General features: G+C 39.1%; 1 protein-coding gene across 3 annotated transcripts in view; it reads left to right on the forward strand.

Moving 5' to 3' along the window:
• ARHGAP26 (Rho GTPase activating protein 26) overlaps positions 1-19,136 on the forward strand; it is a 253,469-nt gene that overhangs the window by 146,626 nt on the left and 87,707 nt on the right. For all 3 annotated transcript variants that reach the window (XM_070937338.1, XM_070937339.1, XM_070937340.1), the window contains 2 exons: positions 13,587-13,671; positions 16,666-16,724. In XM_070937338.1, coding sequence (XP_070793439.1) covers positions 13,587-13,671; positions 16,666-16,724 — 144 coding nt within the window. The remainder of the gene's footprint in view (positions 1-13,586; positions 13,672-16,665; positions 16,725-19,136) is intronic.

Genomic DNA, 19,136 nt, shown 5'->3' on the forward strand with positions numbered 1-19,136 from the left:
GCAAAGTTCTTGAATCATTTTATAAGAATGCTTCTGGGCAGCACATAATTCTTATAATCTTTTTTAGAAAATAAAAATTATGAATGAGTTTCAGGCAATTCTTTCTTTAGAAATGTACCACCAATACACAGAAATATCAGGGAGGGCTGGAGGAGAGGGTAAAGAGTTTACCTTCTGCTGAATGGATACAGATGGAAGGTGTATGCATACATCTAGATAGAATTGCTGCTCTATGATATGTTATCATGAAAGTATGCCAGGTGTGCCCACTGAACCGCAAAGGTGCCCATTCATGAAACAGGACATACATGATTGGATCTGGTAGCAACAAAAGAGATTCTCAAACATGAGTTTTTGTGATGAAATGGAGATTTGTTGTGCCATCCATATTATTAAAAACAAATAAAAAAAGGAAACCAACCTGATTATTTAGTTGGATTATCTATTAGGTTTTGTGAGGATGATTATGACATATGCACTATGTTTTCTTGAACAAAGTCAGTTCACATATGGTATATATAGGACTGCCTAAAGATAAGTTTAATGAAACAAATAGGACATTGGTCAAATGATGGAATAGGCTGCCAACATTAGGAAAAAGTAACAAATATATACAAGCTGAATAGTTTATTTTATGTATTTATTTATTTACTGTGTATAGTTCTCGTCTTATGATTGGTCGCTTAATGACTTTTCAAAGCTACAAGAGGCTCAGAAAAGATTACTTGCAACTCATTCTTAAAGTTACAATTGCTGCACCACTCCCACGGTCACATGATCACGTATGGGGAGCTTGGCACATTTGCACTTAACAACTGGTTGAACTATGCTAAACAACTATGCTATGGTTGTCTAGTTTCCTGCAATCGTGATCACTATTTGCAATTTTCTTTGCCAATTGAATGAAGTCAGACAGGGAAGAAAATCAATGGGAGAGCCAAAAGGGAAGGTTACAAGGTATTACTGCCTGCAGAAAGATTTCCCCTCACCTCTGCATGGTGTGGAGTGGTGGGGAAATTCCTGTTCGGTGGGGGTGGGTGGGTTAGAGAAATTAAGGTCCTCGGGATGCAAGCCTCTTTTCTCCAGCCCAGCACTGGAGTCCTGTTCCCAGCCTACTTAATGACTTGCAATAACTTACATCAGTGTTCCAAGCCCAATTGTGGTTGTAAACATTATGTGGCTTGTTTGAAGCTATGATTAAAATTAATCCCAGTTCTTGATTTATATGGCATGGCAAACTACAGTTAATCAAAAAATAGTATATAAAGTTTATTGGAAATCTCATTCTGGCTATAATTAAGGACAAAGAAAGGAGGGATTCTAATCCTGGCAAAACACTTTGGTTTAGCATAGTTTATTAAAAATTCCAAATTCAGTTAATTGGATTTCAGACTATGTTACATATACATGGAAGAAAATGTTCTCTATATATACAGTATATATCTGTGATGGTGAACCTATGGCACGCGTGCCAGAGGTGGCACGCAGAGCCCTCTCTGTGGGCATGCGCGCCATCACGAGCTGTTCTTGTGGATTCCAGCATGCGCAAGCGGGCCAGCCAGTTGGCCTTCGTGCTCGCCGGAGCACCGGAAACCCAAACACCAGCTGGCTGGTGGGTATGCTCATGCTGGCCAGCTGTTCTTCTGGTTTCCAATGCACACATGCATGCTGGCCAGTTGGCCTTCGCGCGCGCCGGAGTGCCGGAAACCCAAAGACCAGCCAGCCACTGGTCTTCAGGTTTCCGGCGCTCCGGCTCATATAAAGACCAGCTGGCTGGCACACGCATGTGCATTAGCCAGCTGATCTTTGGGTTTCCGGTGCGCACATACACGCACATGTTCCATTTTGGGCACTCGGTGCCAAAAAGGTTTGCCATCACTGGTATACAGTATATAGTAAAGACGGATGGTATTGCTTAATTTGTGAATGTAATCTCTCACAAAACTTCTGGCATTCTAAATAACCTAGTTTTGAGACTTCTCACAATTACGCTTCTCGAAGTAGTCATTTGAATCTTGAGAATAATTCTTTTGATGTGATCTATATATCTCCCAAATTTTAGCTTTGGGTTGCACTTTAAAATTTAAAGTTCTGAAAAAAATACATCATTCCTTTTTACTCCTGTTTATGTTTTCATGAAAAATTCTAATGTAGGCTATTCAATTGTGAGAGTTGGTTTGCTGTTGCAATTAAGATATTAGATTAGAAGCCAAGTTCCTGTTTTAAAATTAAAGCCAGCTGGGTCATTTTGGTCTAGTCTCTCTCTTTCTGTCCTAGAAAAATGGTATTAGCAAGCTACTTCCAAAAAAATATTGCCAAGAAAACTGCAGGACACTTGTCCTGGCAGGTATTAGGAGTTAAAACTGACTTGAAGGAACACATTTCCATGGTAATTCAGATATATGAAAGATTTCCATTAACTTCTAATAACGTTACTTATGTGTCAGTTTCCTTCTGAACCTAGAATGCTGTTAGTAGTCTAATATTTATTTATTTGTTAGATTCTGTTTTAGAAGGAAACTCAGGCATACTGTGTACAATGGTTCTTCTCTTACCTTAGAAAAATCATTTTCCATGATTGGATTACCATAAGAACATAAATGTTTAGCAGTCTATGTCTGGTTGGTAGAGTAGTTTTAAACTTTTACTCCTATACTAGAGAGCCTAAGAAGAAAGGCTTTTAATATGATGCTTTGAGGGAAGAAGACCAGACTAGGAATCCAATGTCATGAAGGTCACTATCCTTGTGTTGTAAAGCTATAGTAGTAGAAACTTGCAAGTCTGAAGATGCTTCCATCTCCCGCCTCCCTTTCTCCTTTTTTCAAATTAGAGATGTTTATTTACAATACATTACTATTCAGGACTTGGTTTCTTTTGTCTGATTGGTCCTCTTATGTTTGACCGTTGTCTTGTCCTGTCTTCCTCCTGTCCTTCAAGACCTTTCCCTCTGCCCATCATAGTTTTTTTCCCCATTTTTTCTAATCAGTCTTCTGTCTCTTTCATCAACTTAAAAGGAAAGCCAGTTTTACTGTGCTGTAGCTTCTGGAATTCTACAAATTATGCATTCACTTTGGTTAAATGAAGTGACATTTCTGTTTCTCTTTTGCCCAAAGGAAAGTGCTGGAAAGCAGTCAGTTACCACAGTACAGTGAGGAGGGGAACATCAGGGAAAATATGTTCATTTGAAAGGTGATTGCCTGTATCCCTGATTTGGTTAAGGGATTGGTTTTGTGGTATTTTTTCTGTCCCATCATATCTGGCTTCATGGAGTTTCTTATTCCCATTCCTTCATGGTGGCATCTTCAGGAATGTTTATACTTGGTTCCCATCAAAATTTAAAAATAAATTTGAGAGTAGGCAAATTGGACTGTTGACATTCTTTTGGCAGAACCACACAGGAGACATGCTTTTCAGTTTTGGCCTTTTTGTGATGAATTTATGAATTCTTGTCAATCTGTCTCAGGTCACTTTCCAAACTAAATTTGGGGCTTTTAAAATGAAATAGAGATCTTTTACAGAATATCATTTTGTTTTCTGAATATGTATCCTGAAAAATGACCTCTTTAAGGCCCTTGCCACAGATTGTTATATTCCAGTCATAGTTTTCAGAGGTCTAACCTTTCAAGCCAAGAAAAAAATATATTATCCAGCTTAATTTAAGTTCTATTCAAAACATGTTTCAGGAAAAAAAATTAGGTAGCATTTGTCCTGATAATGATAGCTACAATCTCCACATCTTACATCATATTTATTGTAGTGAAGCCTCTGAACCTGAAAAGTGATGATAACCTGGAAGGCAGAGAACTAAATAATTTGGCTTTTGTAGGAAAAGAGGAAATACATCACTTTTGTCTGTGATTCGAATCTTGTGTGTTGTGTTTAGATTTAGATGTCAATTCAAGATTCTGAGGCCTGAAAGGGCCTGAAACAGTATCATGTGAGCAATATGCGTATGTTAAACATTAAACCAAGACTGGGTGTGTTGCAAAACTGAATCCAGGTAGGGAATGATGATTGTGAAGATGATGAATGAGGAAAAGAGAGATTATTTGATACAATGTTTTATATCTAAAGCACCTAGACATGATGAAAAGGGATCGTCAGCTGATGATCCCAGCTGAGTTGCCTGATCAGCAGAGTCTTTTTTTCTTTTAAAAGGCTCTGACGATCCAAGCTGAGTTGCCTGATCAGCAGAGGCTTTTAAAAGAAAAAAAGCCTCTGCCGATCAGGCAACTCAGCTGGGATCGTCAGAGCCTTTTGAAAGCATTTTTTTACAACCTCTTCGCCGAAGAGGTTGTAGAAGAAATGGTTTTAAAAGAAAAAAAATGGCCACACCCACCCAGTCACATTACCCCCCGCCCCAAGCAACGCCCACAGAACCGGTAGTAACAAATTTTAGATTTCACCACTGAGCAAACCCCATTTCTTACTAGCACTGATGATGTTACCTAGTTTGGGTAATGAAACGTCTGCAACAAAACAACCAAGCTCAGAGAGCGCTAAGCTCATTTCAGCCTGAAACTACAAATATTCTCCTCTAAAGGAACAAAGATTTGCTTATTCTGTTGACTAAGATATTTCTGGGAGAATATAGGTAAAATTCATTAAATATGAAAGTTGGACTTTAATCGAAAAACGGAAACTCTCTCCCAATAATACTAAGAGCCTTGGTAGTACAGTGGTCTAAGGCACCCTGTTATTAAGCTGGTTATTAAGACCAGCTGCCTGCAATTACTGCAGGTTCGAATCTCGCCAAGACTCAAGGTTGACTCAGCCTTCCATCCTTTCTAAGGTAGGTGAAATGAGGACCCAGATTGTGGGGGCAATAAGCTGACTTTGTATAAATATACAAAAGAATGAAGGCTATTGCTTAGCGCATTGTAAGCCGCCCTGAGTCTCCGGAGAAGGGCGGCATATAAATCAAATTAAAAAAAATATATATTTATTCTAGGTTTTCTAGGAAGCCATCATTTTTCTATGCCAACACTATGTTTCTAACAGTGAGTGGCCTGACGCGTCTCAGAAGCTAAGCAAGGCACATAATAAGTCATCCTGTTGATTGACTCTAACATCTGGTAAAAATGTAGAGCATCACATGAACAATATTATGGCTTTCAGCCAATTGAACTCATTGGCTTCCTGTCCCATGAACTTGCAGCAGGATAGCTGTGCCATGCTTGAGAAACAAAAGCACACATTTTCTCCTTATGTTGAAATTATCTCCATATATGGCACGGCCAAAATGCTCCACTGGAATGAAGGTAATCTTAACAGGTTGTTAAGGAGGCAGAAGGGAATAATAGCATCTGGGTAGAAAAGTCTGTTCCCACACTTCTTTTTCTCTGTGGTTGAATTGTTTAGCAGCCTCTAATATTAAATACTATTCTTGCTTTCAAGCTTAACATTTAATCATGTAGTAACATGGAGGATTTTTTTTTCCCAAGAAGAAGAATACAGAGTTGAAGCAGAAAGACCAGCAACTGGGATGAGAGAGAAAAACGTGTTTTTGGCAGTTTTTTTAAAAGATGAAAAAGCAGTGCATCCTTTTGCAGTTTTATAACACCGAAATTTATAGGGCATTTCTCCTATTAAAGCCAGTAATCTGATCAGGCCTTGAAGATGCTATACATGTATTTATAGATATGAATAAAAATAACTCAGAACTCAAACGTGTGAAAGTTTACAGTGGTAGACACATTTTATCTTCTTTTCCTTAAAAAAAAAACACCAGGAAACAAGGGCATATTTAAAGAGAAGAATGTGGGGTTTCGTGGAGGGGAGAAGATAGGTGCTTGGAAGCAGAACCTGTGCAAGGAAGTCTAGGGCTCAGTGTGTAGTATGTCCAATTAAAGGGATGGAAAGGAAAGATTTCTGCTTGAAAACCTGCAGAACTATTGCCAGGCAGATTAGATCATTTTACAGTAGATTTATCGGTACTTTGCATGTGTTTTCTTTAAGGCTAGTGGCCCTTGTTTTTTTTAATTTGTTTAACTTGGAAATGCAGGCTCTCGTAAACACTAGATGAGTGAATCATGTGATCTGGTAAGTCAATATGTTTTATGCCTGTACTGTTTGTGAATGAGTGTGTATGTTGGCAGTATAAGGGAGCATGGATAAGAGAGGATTAATTTGTTTTCCAAGAGGCTAGCAGAGTAGCCCAGTGCTTGGGCCATTGGGAAGATCCATTCCAAGAGATACTGTAGTGACTGCGAAGTTTTTCTGAAAGCAGATGGTTTAGAAGACCTTCTGAATAAGGCAAGGATATAGAACTGAGCCTATTAAAAAGGTTGGGTTCACATAGCAGTGCCATAAATAGCTCTGCTGCCCAGCTGTTTTTTAAGCAATTTGTCTATAATTTGATATGACTGCATTGTATGTATGAAAAGCTGACACAAGCAAAGTCCAAATGGCCAGCCTGAAAGATGTGGTTCAGGGAATAGGGAACAGAGAACAGATTTTACAGCTTTTTCCTCTTGGCTCCTCTGCTGCATACCACTGTTTCAAATTGTTTGGGGTTTATGAGCTGAAGTTATGCTGAAATTTGGATTGTTCAGGGAAAGCTAACATTTCAGCCGAATTTGTTCACATGAATGGTTGGAAGAACGAATGTGATTTTGGAGTGCAGTACGAAATAATGGTTTATATTTAAAAGAAAAATGCTAGGGATAAATGGAGAAAACCAAAAGACCATAGAGTGCAAGGGCATGAAAAGACAAAGAGAAAAGAAAAGAGAAATTAGACATAGATAAGCCATTAGCTGCCCAGTTCATCCTAACCTTTGGATGAACATCATTCAATACCTGAAAAGTAGTTGCTGAATTTATATATTTACCTTTACTTACCACAACCTCTTACCCATAAAGCTCATTCAGCATTAAAAACTCCCCTCCCACCCACCCCCAGACATACCTAGTAATGACTAGCAAAGATAAAGTCATTTGGCTGTAATCTCCCTTAATCCTGAACTTTACTTAGCAGGCCTCCTGAGGCTCTTTGCAGATGTTTCTATTTTGCAAGCCAATGGGAACCTCATGAGCAGAATTTCCTTGCCTTCCAGCAACAAATGTCAGTCTGGCCTGAACCCTCATCTGGCAAAAGGTTTGTGGAGTTGTGAGCTTAAGGTCTACTGGGTAAAACAGCTCAGTGAATAATTTGTCGAGCAAAAGGCCCATTATACAGCAGGGTGTAAACTTTATTTTCTCTCCCACAATCCAAACAAAATGCAGCCAGTGTACGAGCGGCTGAACTTTCTGTGTGTTGCCTGTATGTTGAGACAGATTTTAATTTTTTTTAAAATTTTATTCTGTTAACGGGGCTGTGTCTAGCATGGTGCAACCCTGGGCAAGCATACAAGTGTACATGCCGCTCTGCCAGAAATGATTCATCTGCAAACTGTTTCACATAGTTTTGACACAGTGCAGATATGCTACTTATTATTAGCAGAATGTCTCTCACTCTGACAGGCAAGGGTGCCGGGGGAGGGATGGCTTGTATTTCACACTCCCAGGGATTCCCTGCCAGTGGAAGCTGAGCTACCAAATGTGAAACATGGTGGAGCAAGCTTTGCTCCTTCCGCAGTGTAGTTCTCGGGTGCAGGGTGGCACATTTCCCTCTTAAGAGTGACTGCCAGACATGACCAAATGGAGGAAGAGATAAAGGTCAAGAACTGAACTGCCCCTGCTGATATGAGTGCTTGAACTGAGTGGCAGGTTTTACTTCTTCTCAGATTAACTGCTAAGGGCCACCTGTTTATCATGACCATCAGATTTCAGTAGCTGTGGGACTTCCAGGCATCCAGCTCCTGTCTTCACCTCAGAGCTCTACTCTGCATTTTCTTTCTTCCTCCCTTCTTCATCTAGCCAGAGGATGACAGAAACTGATTCTATGTGGTTTTCTTTGCATCTATGTATGTTTGCATAGTATCTGTGACATGCATCTATGTATGAATGCATCTATGTGTGTTAGTATGGTAATCTTTGTACGGCTAGTCTAGAGCAAAGAAGGACTAGTGGGGACATGATAGCAGTATTCCGGTATTTGAGAGGCTGCCACAAAGAGGAGGGGGTCAATTTATTCACCAAAGCACCAGAGCGCATGACAAGAAACAATGGATGGAAACTAATCAAGGAGAGAAGCATCCTGGAATTAAGGAGAAACTTCCCAACAGCAAGGACAATTAACCAGTGGAACAGCTTGCTTTCAGATGTTCTGGTTGCTTCATCACTGGAGATTTTTAGGAAGAGACTGAACAGTCACTTGTCTGAAATGGTATAGGATCTCCTGTTTGAGCAGGGGGTTGGACTAGAAGACCTCCAAGGTCTCTTCCAGCTCTATTCTGACCTCTCTCTGAACTTACTGATCAAGTTTGGACAGAATAGAATAGAATAGAATAGAATAGAATAGAATAGAATAGAATAGAATAGAATAGAATAGAATAGAATAGAATAGAATAGAATAGAATAGAATTATTTATTGGCCAAGTGTGATTGGACACAGAAGGAGTTTTATCTTTAATGCATATGTTCTCAGTGTACATAAAAAGACAAGATACACTCATCAAGAATCACAGGGCACAACACCCAGTGACAGTCATACAGTACAATAAGCAATCAAATCATACTAGGAAACAATCAATATAAATATAAATCGCAAAGATACAAGCAACAAAGTTACAGTCATGCAGTCCTAAGTTGGAGGAGATGGGTGACAGGAACAATGAGAAGACCGATAGCAATAGTAATGCAGACTAATGTGAATAGTTTGACAGTGTTGTGGGAATTATTTGTTTAGCAGAGTGATGGCGTTCAGGAAAAATCTGTTCTTGTATCTAGTTGTTTTGGTGTGCAGTGCTCTACAGCATCGTTTTGAGGGTAGGAGTTGAAACAGTTTATGTCCAGTGTGTGAGGAGTCTGTAAATATTTTCATAGCCCTCTTTTTGATTTGTGCAGTATACAGGTCCTCAATGGAAGGCAGGTTGGTAGCAATTGTTTTTTCTGCAGTTCTAATTATCCTCTGAAGTCTGTGTCTGTCTTGTTGGGTTGCAGAACCAAACCAGACAGTTATAGAGGTGCAGAAGACAGGCTCAATAGTTCCTCTATAGAACTGTATAGAACTGCAGCTCCTTTTTCCAGTATGTGGAGGTTGTTGGGAACTGAATGGAGCGAAACTGACTCATCCTGAGAAAGATGGAATGGCTGTGGGTATTTGAACCCTCTGGAAATTAGGTTCTTCCATCTCTGGTTCTGAATGGGGTTGCACTACCCCAGACAGACTGTGCAATCTGGGGGGCCTCCTGGACTTGTGGCTCCTACTCAAAGAGCAGGTGGCAGCCATGGATAGTGCACCAGTTCTGCCTATACCTGGACTGGGAGACCCTGCTCACAGTCACCCATGTCCTTGTGACTTCTCATTTAGACTATTGTAACCCACTCTACATTGGGCTGCCCCTGAAGATCATTTGGAAACTTCCAACTGTGCAGAATGTGGCTGTGTGCATAGTAAACTGTGCCTTATACATGGCACACATAACACTACTTCTGCATGAGCTGCACTGGTGACCAGTGTGTTTCTGGGTGGAATTCAAAGTGCTGGTGGTTACCTTTAAAGGTAACATACTTATAAACTACATGGCTTGGGACCAGGATACCTGAAGAATAATCTTTTTCCAAGAGTCTCTCTACCTTTCAACCAGATCTAGCAGAATGGGCATGCCACAAATCCTGTCAGCCAAAGAATGTCGGCTGATGGGGATCAGAAGACAAACTTTTCCTGCAATGGCTTCTATTCTATAGAACTTTCAGAGATAAGAATGATCTTTCATCAAGCCCTAAAAACCTGGCTATGTTCCTGAGCCTGGGGTGCTGAATGTGTTAAATGCCCCATTTCCTAGCTGTATTGCTAACTGGCCAAATATCTCAGTGCTTTGTATATTTACTTTGGATATTTCTATTGTTTTAAAAAGTTTTTAGTATTTTTTGATTAGAATGAAATATTATTACATTAGATGGGTGGCTATAGAAATGGGAAGAATGAATAAATAAGCAAACAAACTTTAAAATTAGCCCTGAAAAGAAAGCTGTGAGGAAGTTCCATAAAAATGTGCATCCATATCTAGCTATTCTGATATTATATTAGATATGCTCATTTGATTGAGCAATGTTTCCATTAAACCACATCGCTTCTTAACTCCCCCCAAGACGGTCTAAACAATGTAAATTCTTATTTCACTTCTGAAAGGATGCCTTCACCCTACAAAATCTTTGTACCTCCATAGATAATGTTATACTGTTCCTGGCAGCTGAATCCTACACTCCTATTAAGCTGCTGGCAGCAACAAGTATTTACAGCCAGCAAAATGGAAAAGCCCTTCAGTAGAGTTCCTTTGCACTTCAGCTTCAAAATCCATCAAAGAGAATCCCATGTGCTCCTAAAGTGTGAATGAACATGCTAATAAAGACACACAACCATAGCTTCAAGAACCAAAATAGCTCAGGATCTCCTTGGGAATATGCCAGTGTATGCTAGAATCGCATGAGAAAACTTGCCTTACTATAATCACTTCCTTCCTGAAGTTCTTAAGGTTTCATCTGGACAAAAAGGGGAAGGTATTTGTCTGTTTTCACAGAGCAGAACCAAACTACCCCTAGTTTCAAATGATCAGAGAATCACTAAGCACAGCACTGCAGAGTAGAGCCACCAGTTGCTCTTCTTTTGCCATTGTTGCATGATACAAAAGAAATCCCACATTGGACAGATCATGCAACCCTCTGGGCGTTTTGAAACGTCTTCAATTATCAGACGTTTCAGAGTATAGAGCAGGAATCTCTCCCCCTTCAGTTATCATAGATTGGGGTCCAAATTGCCCAATCCATATCCATATAGGATTTGTTCCTATCCATGACCCAGAAATAACAGAGCAAAAAAAGTCTATCTGGGTCAAAAATTTTACCCAGAGGTACGTGAGACCCACCAAAAATTCAGGATAAAAGATAGTATCATAATATGAATTACAGGGAAAAAATGATCAAAAAGGGGTTTCTACTGCATAAACAACAGGCAGATATTCCAATGTAAAAACTATGGAGACACACAGTTCAAAGAGTTCATCATACAGAGCAAAAGGATTGGGTCATGCCCAAGGTCCACATACCACTGTAATTAGCTAGCTAACATCCTCTAGGCCTGGAATTAATATAGGCATTGGCAATAGCATTCCAAGAGAAAACATGCCATGACCATCAGCCAAACCCTTGAAGCATGGCGTATAAAAATCCCAGCAGTCCCCACCATCACCAACCATAAGGGCACTAACCATACCCAGGAGCTACGTCACAGAGACTCATAGAACTCTCCAGGTATTCCCCATCTTAGTTGCTCCAAGATGCACCACCCTGAGAAATTATACAAGAGATCAGTAGCAACAGCTTGGCTTCAAGGAGATGCTGACCCAGTGCCCCTTGAAATCTCACATAACTGTATCATACAGCAATATCCCTCACCCATGATCTGCGTCAAATATGAATTTACCATGGGAAAGAATGAAGAAGGGAGGCAATTCTGCAGAAGTTTGAAGATTTAAATTTTCCAGCGGTAGAGTAATGCACCTTAAAACAATTACAGAGCTAACCCCATGCTGGAATTCATTTTTTTGCTTTCCAGAAAATTTCGGAAAAAAGCCTCTCCCATATGGTGTCTGTTGGATGCCCTGTTTTTCAGTTCTTAAGTGATTGCGGTAGATGTTAAGGACGTGTCCTGCATAACTGGTGTGGGTTCCTCTCATTCTCTTTGTCCATCTGTCCAGTTGCATGATAGCATTTGTGTTTGGCAATGATTCTCTGACTCATTTGCTATTTCTTATCTCTCTCATTAAAGACTTCAGTCCTCATTGAGCAATAATGATTGGGACTGGCAACTTGGTTAAGTGAAGGGGTTGCTAAGTGAAACCTCCATTGTGCTTATGGTCTTACATCAGCTTTGCTTTACAGACTTGTGAAAGTTGTTAATGCAAAGTAAGGTCACTATTGTAACTATGAATGGTCCCTAAACAAGGCAGTCCTTAAACAAGGAGTACTATATTTTCTTTCTCATGGGCAGTTTGGGGGATTGCCATGGGCATTGGGATAGGTGCTCTTCTCAGCACTCCCTCAGGCAGGTAGTCTATGTCAGCGCCCCCCAACTTTTTGTGTAACAGGGAATGGTTCCCTGGAGAGACGTTTTTCCATGGACCAGAGGGTGTATGGTTTCGGATGCTGCTTGCATCCCGTGAATAGGGCTTCGCTTCTTTGCGTAGCCTGGTTTCTGGCATGCCACAGACTAGTGCCAGTCAGAGATCGAGGGTTGGGGACCCCTAGCCTATGTTGAGGCAGAGAATGGGCAAGAAGGTTGGCAGGAATAAGAAAAGAGCAGACAGTTGTATGTTTTCCTCTGGTGCTTTAAATGCTGCTTCTTATACTTGTTTTTCTGTTCCTCCTTCCCCTTCCCTTTCTCCCCCACACCTTTGGTTTACATCTGGGATCACTGGGAAAGAGGCTGGTACTGCATTCAGTAACTGTCAGTTTGTTCCTCTTATAAGGGCCTTTATGGGAATCTCAGAAATTCCTGTTGGCAGTGGATGAAGATTTGATACGTAATCCAACCTGATACATCCTGGTCCCAATTCCATGATCATGTCCTTCCAAAACTACCAACCAGGAAATTGGATATCATTATTTGTGACATGCAAATATGGGATTATTTTAGGTCAGAATTACTATAATGAAGAATATTACTAATTTCATCTTGATTTGTTTAAAGACTCTCTTTCTCCTTTTCCGGTTATAGTTTGGGGTTTGATTGATGGATTCCAGATGTGGTTTAGCTGTTCTTGTGTTTGGTATTCTGGGCTTGTTTTGCCCGGCTGCTATGAGACTTTGTGCAGGTTGAAAGTATTGAATTGCTTTTATCATCATGTTTTGCCTGCATTTTTCCTCCAGTTTATTTGCTGAGTTTCTCCAAACTGTTGATGCCAAACAGAAATAAAGGTCCTCAGTTATTTATTGGGATCAATTCTGGTGTTTTGGAAGGAACTGCAGATTCCTTCCTTCTTTCTTGACCTTTTATACTTGTCCAGTCAGATGAGGAACCATAGTTTCAAAATACATCTCTCAACCAAAGGAGCACACCTCAAGTCAAGTTCTTCTTTATTTCTACATAGCTGCATCCATACATGCAGCACCAACTTCTTGTAAAGTTCAACAGAAAGAATGTACTGTGAAGAAAATCATATTAAACTATAGCTACCAGATCTGGACCTCTGAAATCTAGATGACTATTTGATGACAGCAAAAATAAAATTTTATATGTGTATGTATCCAGATTTCTGTAGACTAACCTGGTAGTTATAGTTTAATGTTTGTTTCATAATAAACAAATAAATAAACAAATAATCAATCAATCAATCAATCAATCAATCAATCAATCACTCAATCTCTTGTCCAAATCATCTGGATTTTTGCACCCCAAATATGATAGACCACAATAAACATATAGTGAATATTCTAGAATGAGATTTTCCCCCTTTATGGTCTCATTCGTGCCTTTCTCCTTAGATCCCAAAACTGCTGAGGCTGAAGATGACATCTGTGCAGAATGGGAAGTTAAAACCATCACCAGTGCACTGAAAACATATTTAAGGTGAGTGAGGAAGTTCTTGTATGTGTTTACAAGAACTATCTGCTTTTCAGAGTTAGTTCTTCATGAAGGATGCTTGGAATCTGCTTAAGACTTTCACTTCCTAGCTGTTTGTTTGTATCTTCTTGTTTGAATCTAAAAGAATTCCATTGGTTACTCAATGTTAGTATTCTGTAATGTAAAAACTAATAGCTAATCATTCCTATCAACAAATATTTATAAGCATAATTTTCTCAAGCTTCACTGCAGTACATCTCACAATTATTATCAAGATTTCAGTGTTAACTATCTCCAACAGCATTCTGATATTCAAGCAGCCTTTCTGTAAGGTACTTTGATGTTTCAGGTTTAGAAAGCAACTTTTGTCCATCTCCTGAAACCGCCTTACTTTAGGAAGTTTTACAAGAGATAGAGACTTGATTTGAGTTCAAGTTAGAGTTTATTTATGGTTGTATTTTAAAGTACGTGAAGAATATTGCTAAAAATCTGTTATTTGTAGGGATAGATGGTGTCATTCTATGGAGCACTAAAGTCCAGCACAGTTCCTAGTAGCTTCAGTAGATTCAATAGATTTCTGAGCAGCAATATAGAAGTAGCTCAAGAATGTTTATAATTCTGCCCATTCTCTGGAGTTTTTCCATCATGTACTAATCAGATCTGATTGTTCTTAATTTCCAAGTCCAAAGAAGGAGTCTAACAAGCACTAATCTAGGAAAATCAGGAAACTATGGGTGAGAGGGACATTATGCCAGAAGCATGCTACTTCCTTTGACACTTTCTGAGAACAATGTAATTTATTACTATTAATCACGCTGCAATAAAGATAATACGAAGATTTATTTGGCAGCTGGTCATAAACCTCAAGCGTAAGAAAGAATAACCAATAATCTCTTCAGCTCCTATCTAGCTTTCTTTTCTACTCTCTCCACATTTTGACAGGCTTTTTTTTTTTTTAGAGCTGGAATAAATCATTTAGAGGTGTGAAGAGAAGATCCTAATCTTAACAGAGCCTTTTGTTGTTAGCAAATAACAAACCAGAGGCATTACTTATCTTTGGTGAGAGGATAAGATTTTCAACCTTATCATATTCCCAGTAAAGGAGTGTAATGAACCTCTTGTAATTCCAAAGTAAATTTCCCAGTGTATTGAGTGGAGGAAAGCTCATCTTATTCCAAATCAATTTATGGAGAATCTGGGTGGCTTACAGGAATAACCGAATATACTCCTACTATCTTGGCGACAACATTCAAACAAATCACATTTCACAGGACCTTTGTTCTTTGTCTTTACACAAAGGGAAGAAACAGTCCAACGTATCAAAAGCAACACCACAAAAAACAGACTAGGAACACAAGTTAAAATAGGGAAGAAAATGGTAAGTGAGCACCTTTCTACCCTAGGCGAGTTCAAATCACCAGGACCAGATGGATTACACCCCAAGGTTCTGAAGGAACTGGCAGATGAGATCTCAGAACCTCTGAACTATATCTCAAAGATCCTGGAGGACCGGGAACTGCCATAGGCCTGGAAAAGGGCTGATGTAGTTCCCATCTTCAAAAAAGAGAAAAAATCCAGGAAAATACAGACCTATCAATACCAGGGAAGATTCTGGAAAAGATAATCAAACAATGAATCAGTGAACACCTAGAAGCAAACAAAGTAATAACCAAAAGCTGGGTTTGTCAAAAACAGATCATGCCAGACTAATCTTATTGCATTCTTTAACAAAGTGACAAAATTTTTGGACCAGAGGAATGCTGTCAATGTACTTTCACTTGGACTTCAGTAAGGCATTTGATAAAGTAGACCATAACCTACTACTAGATAAAATAGAAAAATGTGGGTTAGACAGCATCACCGCCAGATAGATTTGTAACTGGCTGACCAACCGCACTCAACATGTAGTCCTCAATGGAACTGCATCTACATGGAGGGAAGCATGCAATGGGGTACCCCAAGGCTCTGTTTTAGGCCCAGTAGTCTTCAACATCTTCATTAATGATTTGGACAAGGGGATAGATGGGGAACTCATCAAATTTGCAGACAACACCAAGCTAGCAGGAATAGCCAACACTCCGGAAGATAGGCTTAAGATACAGAAGGATCTTGACAGACTTGAACATTGGGCGCTTTCTTACAAAATGAAATTCAATGGTGAAAAAAGTAAGGTTCTACATTTAGGCAAGAAAAACAAAATGCATGAGTACAGTATATATGGTACCTCATTCGATAGTAGTAACTGTAACAGGGATCTTGGAGTCCTAGTGGACAACGATTTAAATATGAGCTAGCAGTGTGCAGCAGCTGCCAAAAAAGTCGACACAGTTCTAGGCTGCGTAAACAGAGGAATGGAATCAAGATCACGTGAAGTGTTAATACCACTTTATAATGCCTTGGTAAGGCCACACTTGGAATTATGCATCCAGTTTTGGTCGCCACGATGTAAAATAGATGTGGAGACTCTAGAAAGAGTGCAGAGAAGAGCAACAAAGATGATTAGGGGACTAGAGGCTAAAACGTATGAAGAATGGTTGCAGGAACTGGGTATGTCTAGTTTAATGAAAAGAAGGACTAGGAGTGACATAATAGCAGTGTTCCAATACCTCAGGAACTGCCACAAAGAAGAAGGAGTCAAGCTATTCTCCAAAGCACATGAGGCAGGACAAGAAGCAATGGGTGGACTTATATACCACTTCACAGTGCTTTATAACCCTCTCTGAGTGGTTCACAGAGTCAGTATATTTCTCCCCAACAAGCTGGGTCCTCATTTTACCGACCTGGGAAGGATGGAAGGCTGAGTCAACCTTGAGCTGCTCAGAATCGAACTCCTGGAGTGAGCACTGAGTTAGCCTGAAGTACTGCGTTCTAACCACTGTGCCACCATGGCTCTGTAATAGTAGCAATTACAATTGCTACAATAGAAGGCTTACAGTTGCAAATTGTATTTTTTGCCAATTTTATTGCTCTTATTTGTCTATGCTTTAATCTGTATTCCAGAATGCTCCCTGGGCCACTCATGATGTATCAATTTCAAAGAAGCTTCATCAAAGCAGCAAGTAAGCAATTTGTGACAATCTCTAAGACAAAGCTATTTAAAAAAACATGACTGAATGCAATAGAAGAGATATTGGGAAATTTTTTGGATAGCTTGTATCCAAAGTGTGTCAACTAGAGCTTGATTACATTAAATGTGATGAGATAGCATTGAAACATTGTTTATCAGAAACATAGAAAGGACTATTTTTAATAACTTGAAATTTTATAGTATTCTATATTTGCAGTTATTCATGAGGAAAATGACTCCCTTAATTGTAATGTGAAATCTGACAAGAAATCACTCAGGCATAATTCAAATGATGCCATTTTATCACTTATGTTTAATACTAAATTTAAAATTGAACATTAAAATTTCAGGCTGTATTAATTCTTTTGAGGACATTGAGGAAATGACTTTCCCTTTTGCCTTCTTTTCAAAAAAGAAACTGTTTTCTGCCACATATCCAATTTTCTTTTTAAAAAAAAAAAATCCACAAATGAAGCTATGTATCGACATGAGTATGGCACAGTATAAATTAGGTTATATCTTAATATATCCATAGCACAATGTATATATTAATTGCTCCTATTGCCATGGCTACTGCCTCTGTAGTATGAAGTTATCCTATTTTGTTCTTTCAGCCATGAGATAGTTACTGACTTTTGGCTAGTCTCTGGGTTAATCAGACTTGAAATAGATCTCCTGAGCTCAAATAATGAGCTTCCTGCCATGTTATCCTGCCCTCTGCGGTATGCATATCTGGAGGTTGCACCTGTGCCTTCTAAACTCCTGGAACCTCCTTCCATCAAAGCTCCACATAGTTAGAACAGATTGTGAAGGTTCACCTTTGCAAGAAATATTAATTAGTCCTTAGTGACAATAGCTATGCAGCATCGAACCATTGGGACATCAATATTTAATAGCCCATGAAGACTCCTGAATGAGAAACCTAGATATGGTAAAACCTCAGAAATATCTGTGAACTCAGCCTTTTGTTTTGCAAAAATCTTCCATTTTTAATAACTTACCTGTTGGAAGATGGTGATTCTCTTCTGAAGCAAAGGCCACAAATACGGCAACAGAAATTAAAAATAAATTGCTCTATCGGATTGGATTATAACAAACTACCTTATGATGAGAATAACAGTTAGTCACCATAACAAACTTGTGAATATTCAAAGTGCTTCCCAGTATATTGTTCTGATCCATTCAAATACTCTGGAGTATCAGAGTATCAGAGATAATAGTATCAGTACTATTATCTTCATATTTCTTATGAGTGACTGAGAGGGAGTGGCTTATCTAAGGGATTTAATAGTAGATACAAGATTTGAACTGGAAATTCATATTCAGCCTTTTTATCATTTTACAGCCTTAGCTTAGTGGAAGGCAGAAACACACAAACATCATTTAACTGTTATGTCTTTATTCTGCAAAAAATAGCTAGTGCTTGATTGATGGAGGTGGCATTATGTACAAACAATAAAAAGGACTATTAAAGATAAGTTAATGCTTTTCCAGACTCCTGGTTGCTAGTGCTTGGGAACAGAATAGCACTGGGTTGATTATGCAGAGGTATAGAAAGGAAAGAGGAAAGAAAGAGAGAGAGAGAGAGAGAGAGAGAGAGAGAGAGGGAGGGAGGGAGGGAGAGAGAGAGAGAGAGAGAGAAAGAAAGAAGGAAGGAAGGAAAGAAAGAAAGATTGCACACAGACACATGTACAGATGAGAAAGTTCCAATGACCCCTCCCCAATTTTTCAGGTTTATCATAGAAGTAATGTATTTATTTTAATAATGTTTTCATAGGGGTTATGAATATAAGTCAATAGGAAGATTGCTTATAAATCAGGCCAGCACTACATACCTCAAGATGAACAGTCCTACAGTTTGACAACTCATAAGCAGGATATAATTGTCCTATATCAGTTTTGTTCCCCTGGAGCTGGTCCTTTCAGAGGCAAAGGGCTTTTGCTTTGAAACTACTGTTACTATTGACAATTGACCAGTCCCCTCTTTCTGAATATCTCTAAATGGTTTTTCAATTTTCTAAAAGCAAGTGAGGGAATTAAGATTGTATACGTCCCAGTGGGCTGTACTTGGACTTGGGAGAAAAAGTATGATCTGGGATTTTATCTTTTTCCTTTTTGCCATTGGAATACATAGGGAAACAATGGATAAAGCATGGGAGGGTTGTTGCATTCCATGAAACTGATGACTGTTATAGAAAAACATGTTCCTTTGTGTAATTGCAAATGCAATTCCATTTGCTTCTAAGCATGCAAATAAAATCACGTTATACAGACCTTACAAGTGATTTGGTTGCTTTAGGTTAGTCAGCTTTTGGCCACAACAGTTGTCTCATCTTTTTTTTTTTTCACTGGAACTGGAATGGGGATAAGAAATCACATTATTTCTATTGAGAGAATCCACTCC

This window comes from Pituophis catenifer, unplaced genomic scaffold (assembly GCF_029215685.1).
Source record: "Pituophis catenifer annectens isolate HBS135680 unplaced genomic scaffold, rPitCat1.0.hap2 SCAF_2, whole genome shotgun sequence".
In the NCBI taxonomy this organism is placed as follows: Eukaryota; Metazoa; Chordata; class Lepidosauria; order Squamata; family Colubridae; genus Pituophis; species Pituophis catenifer.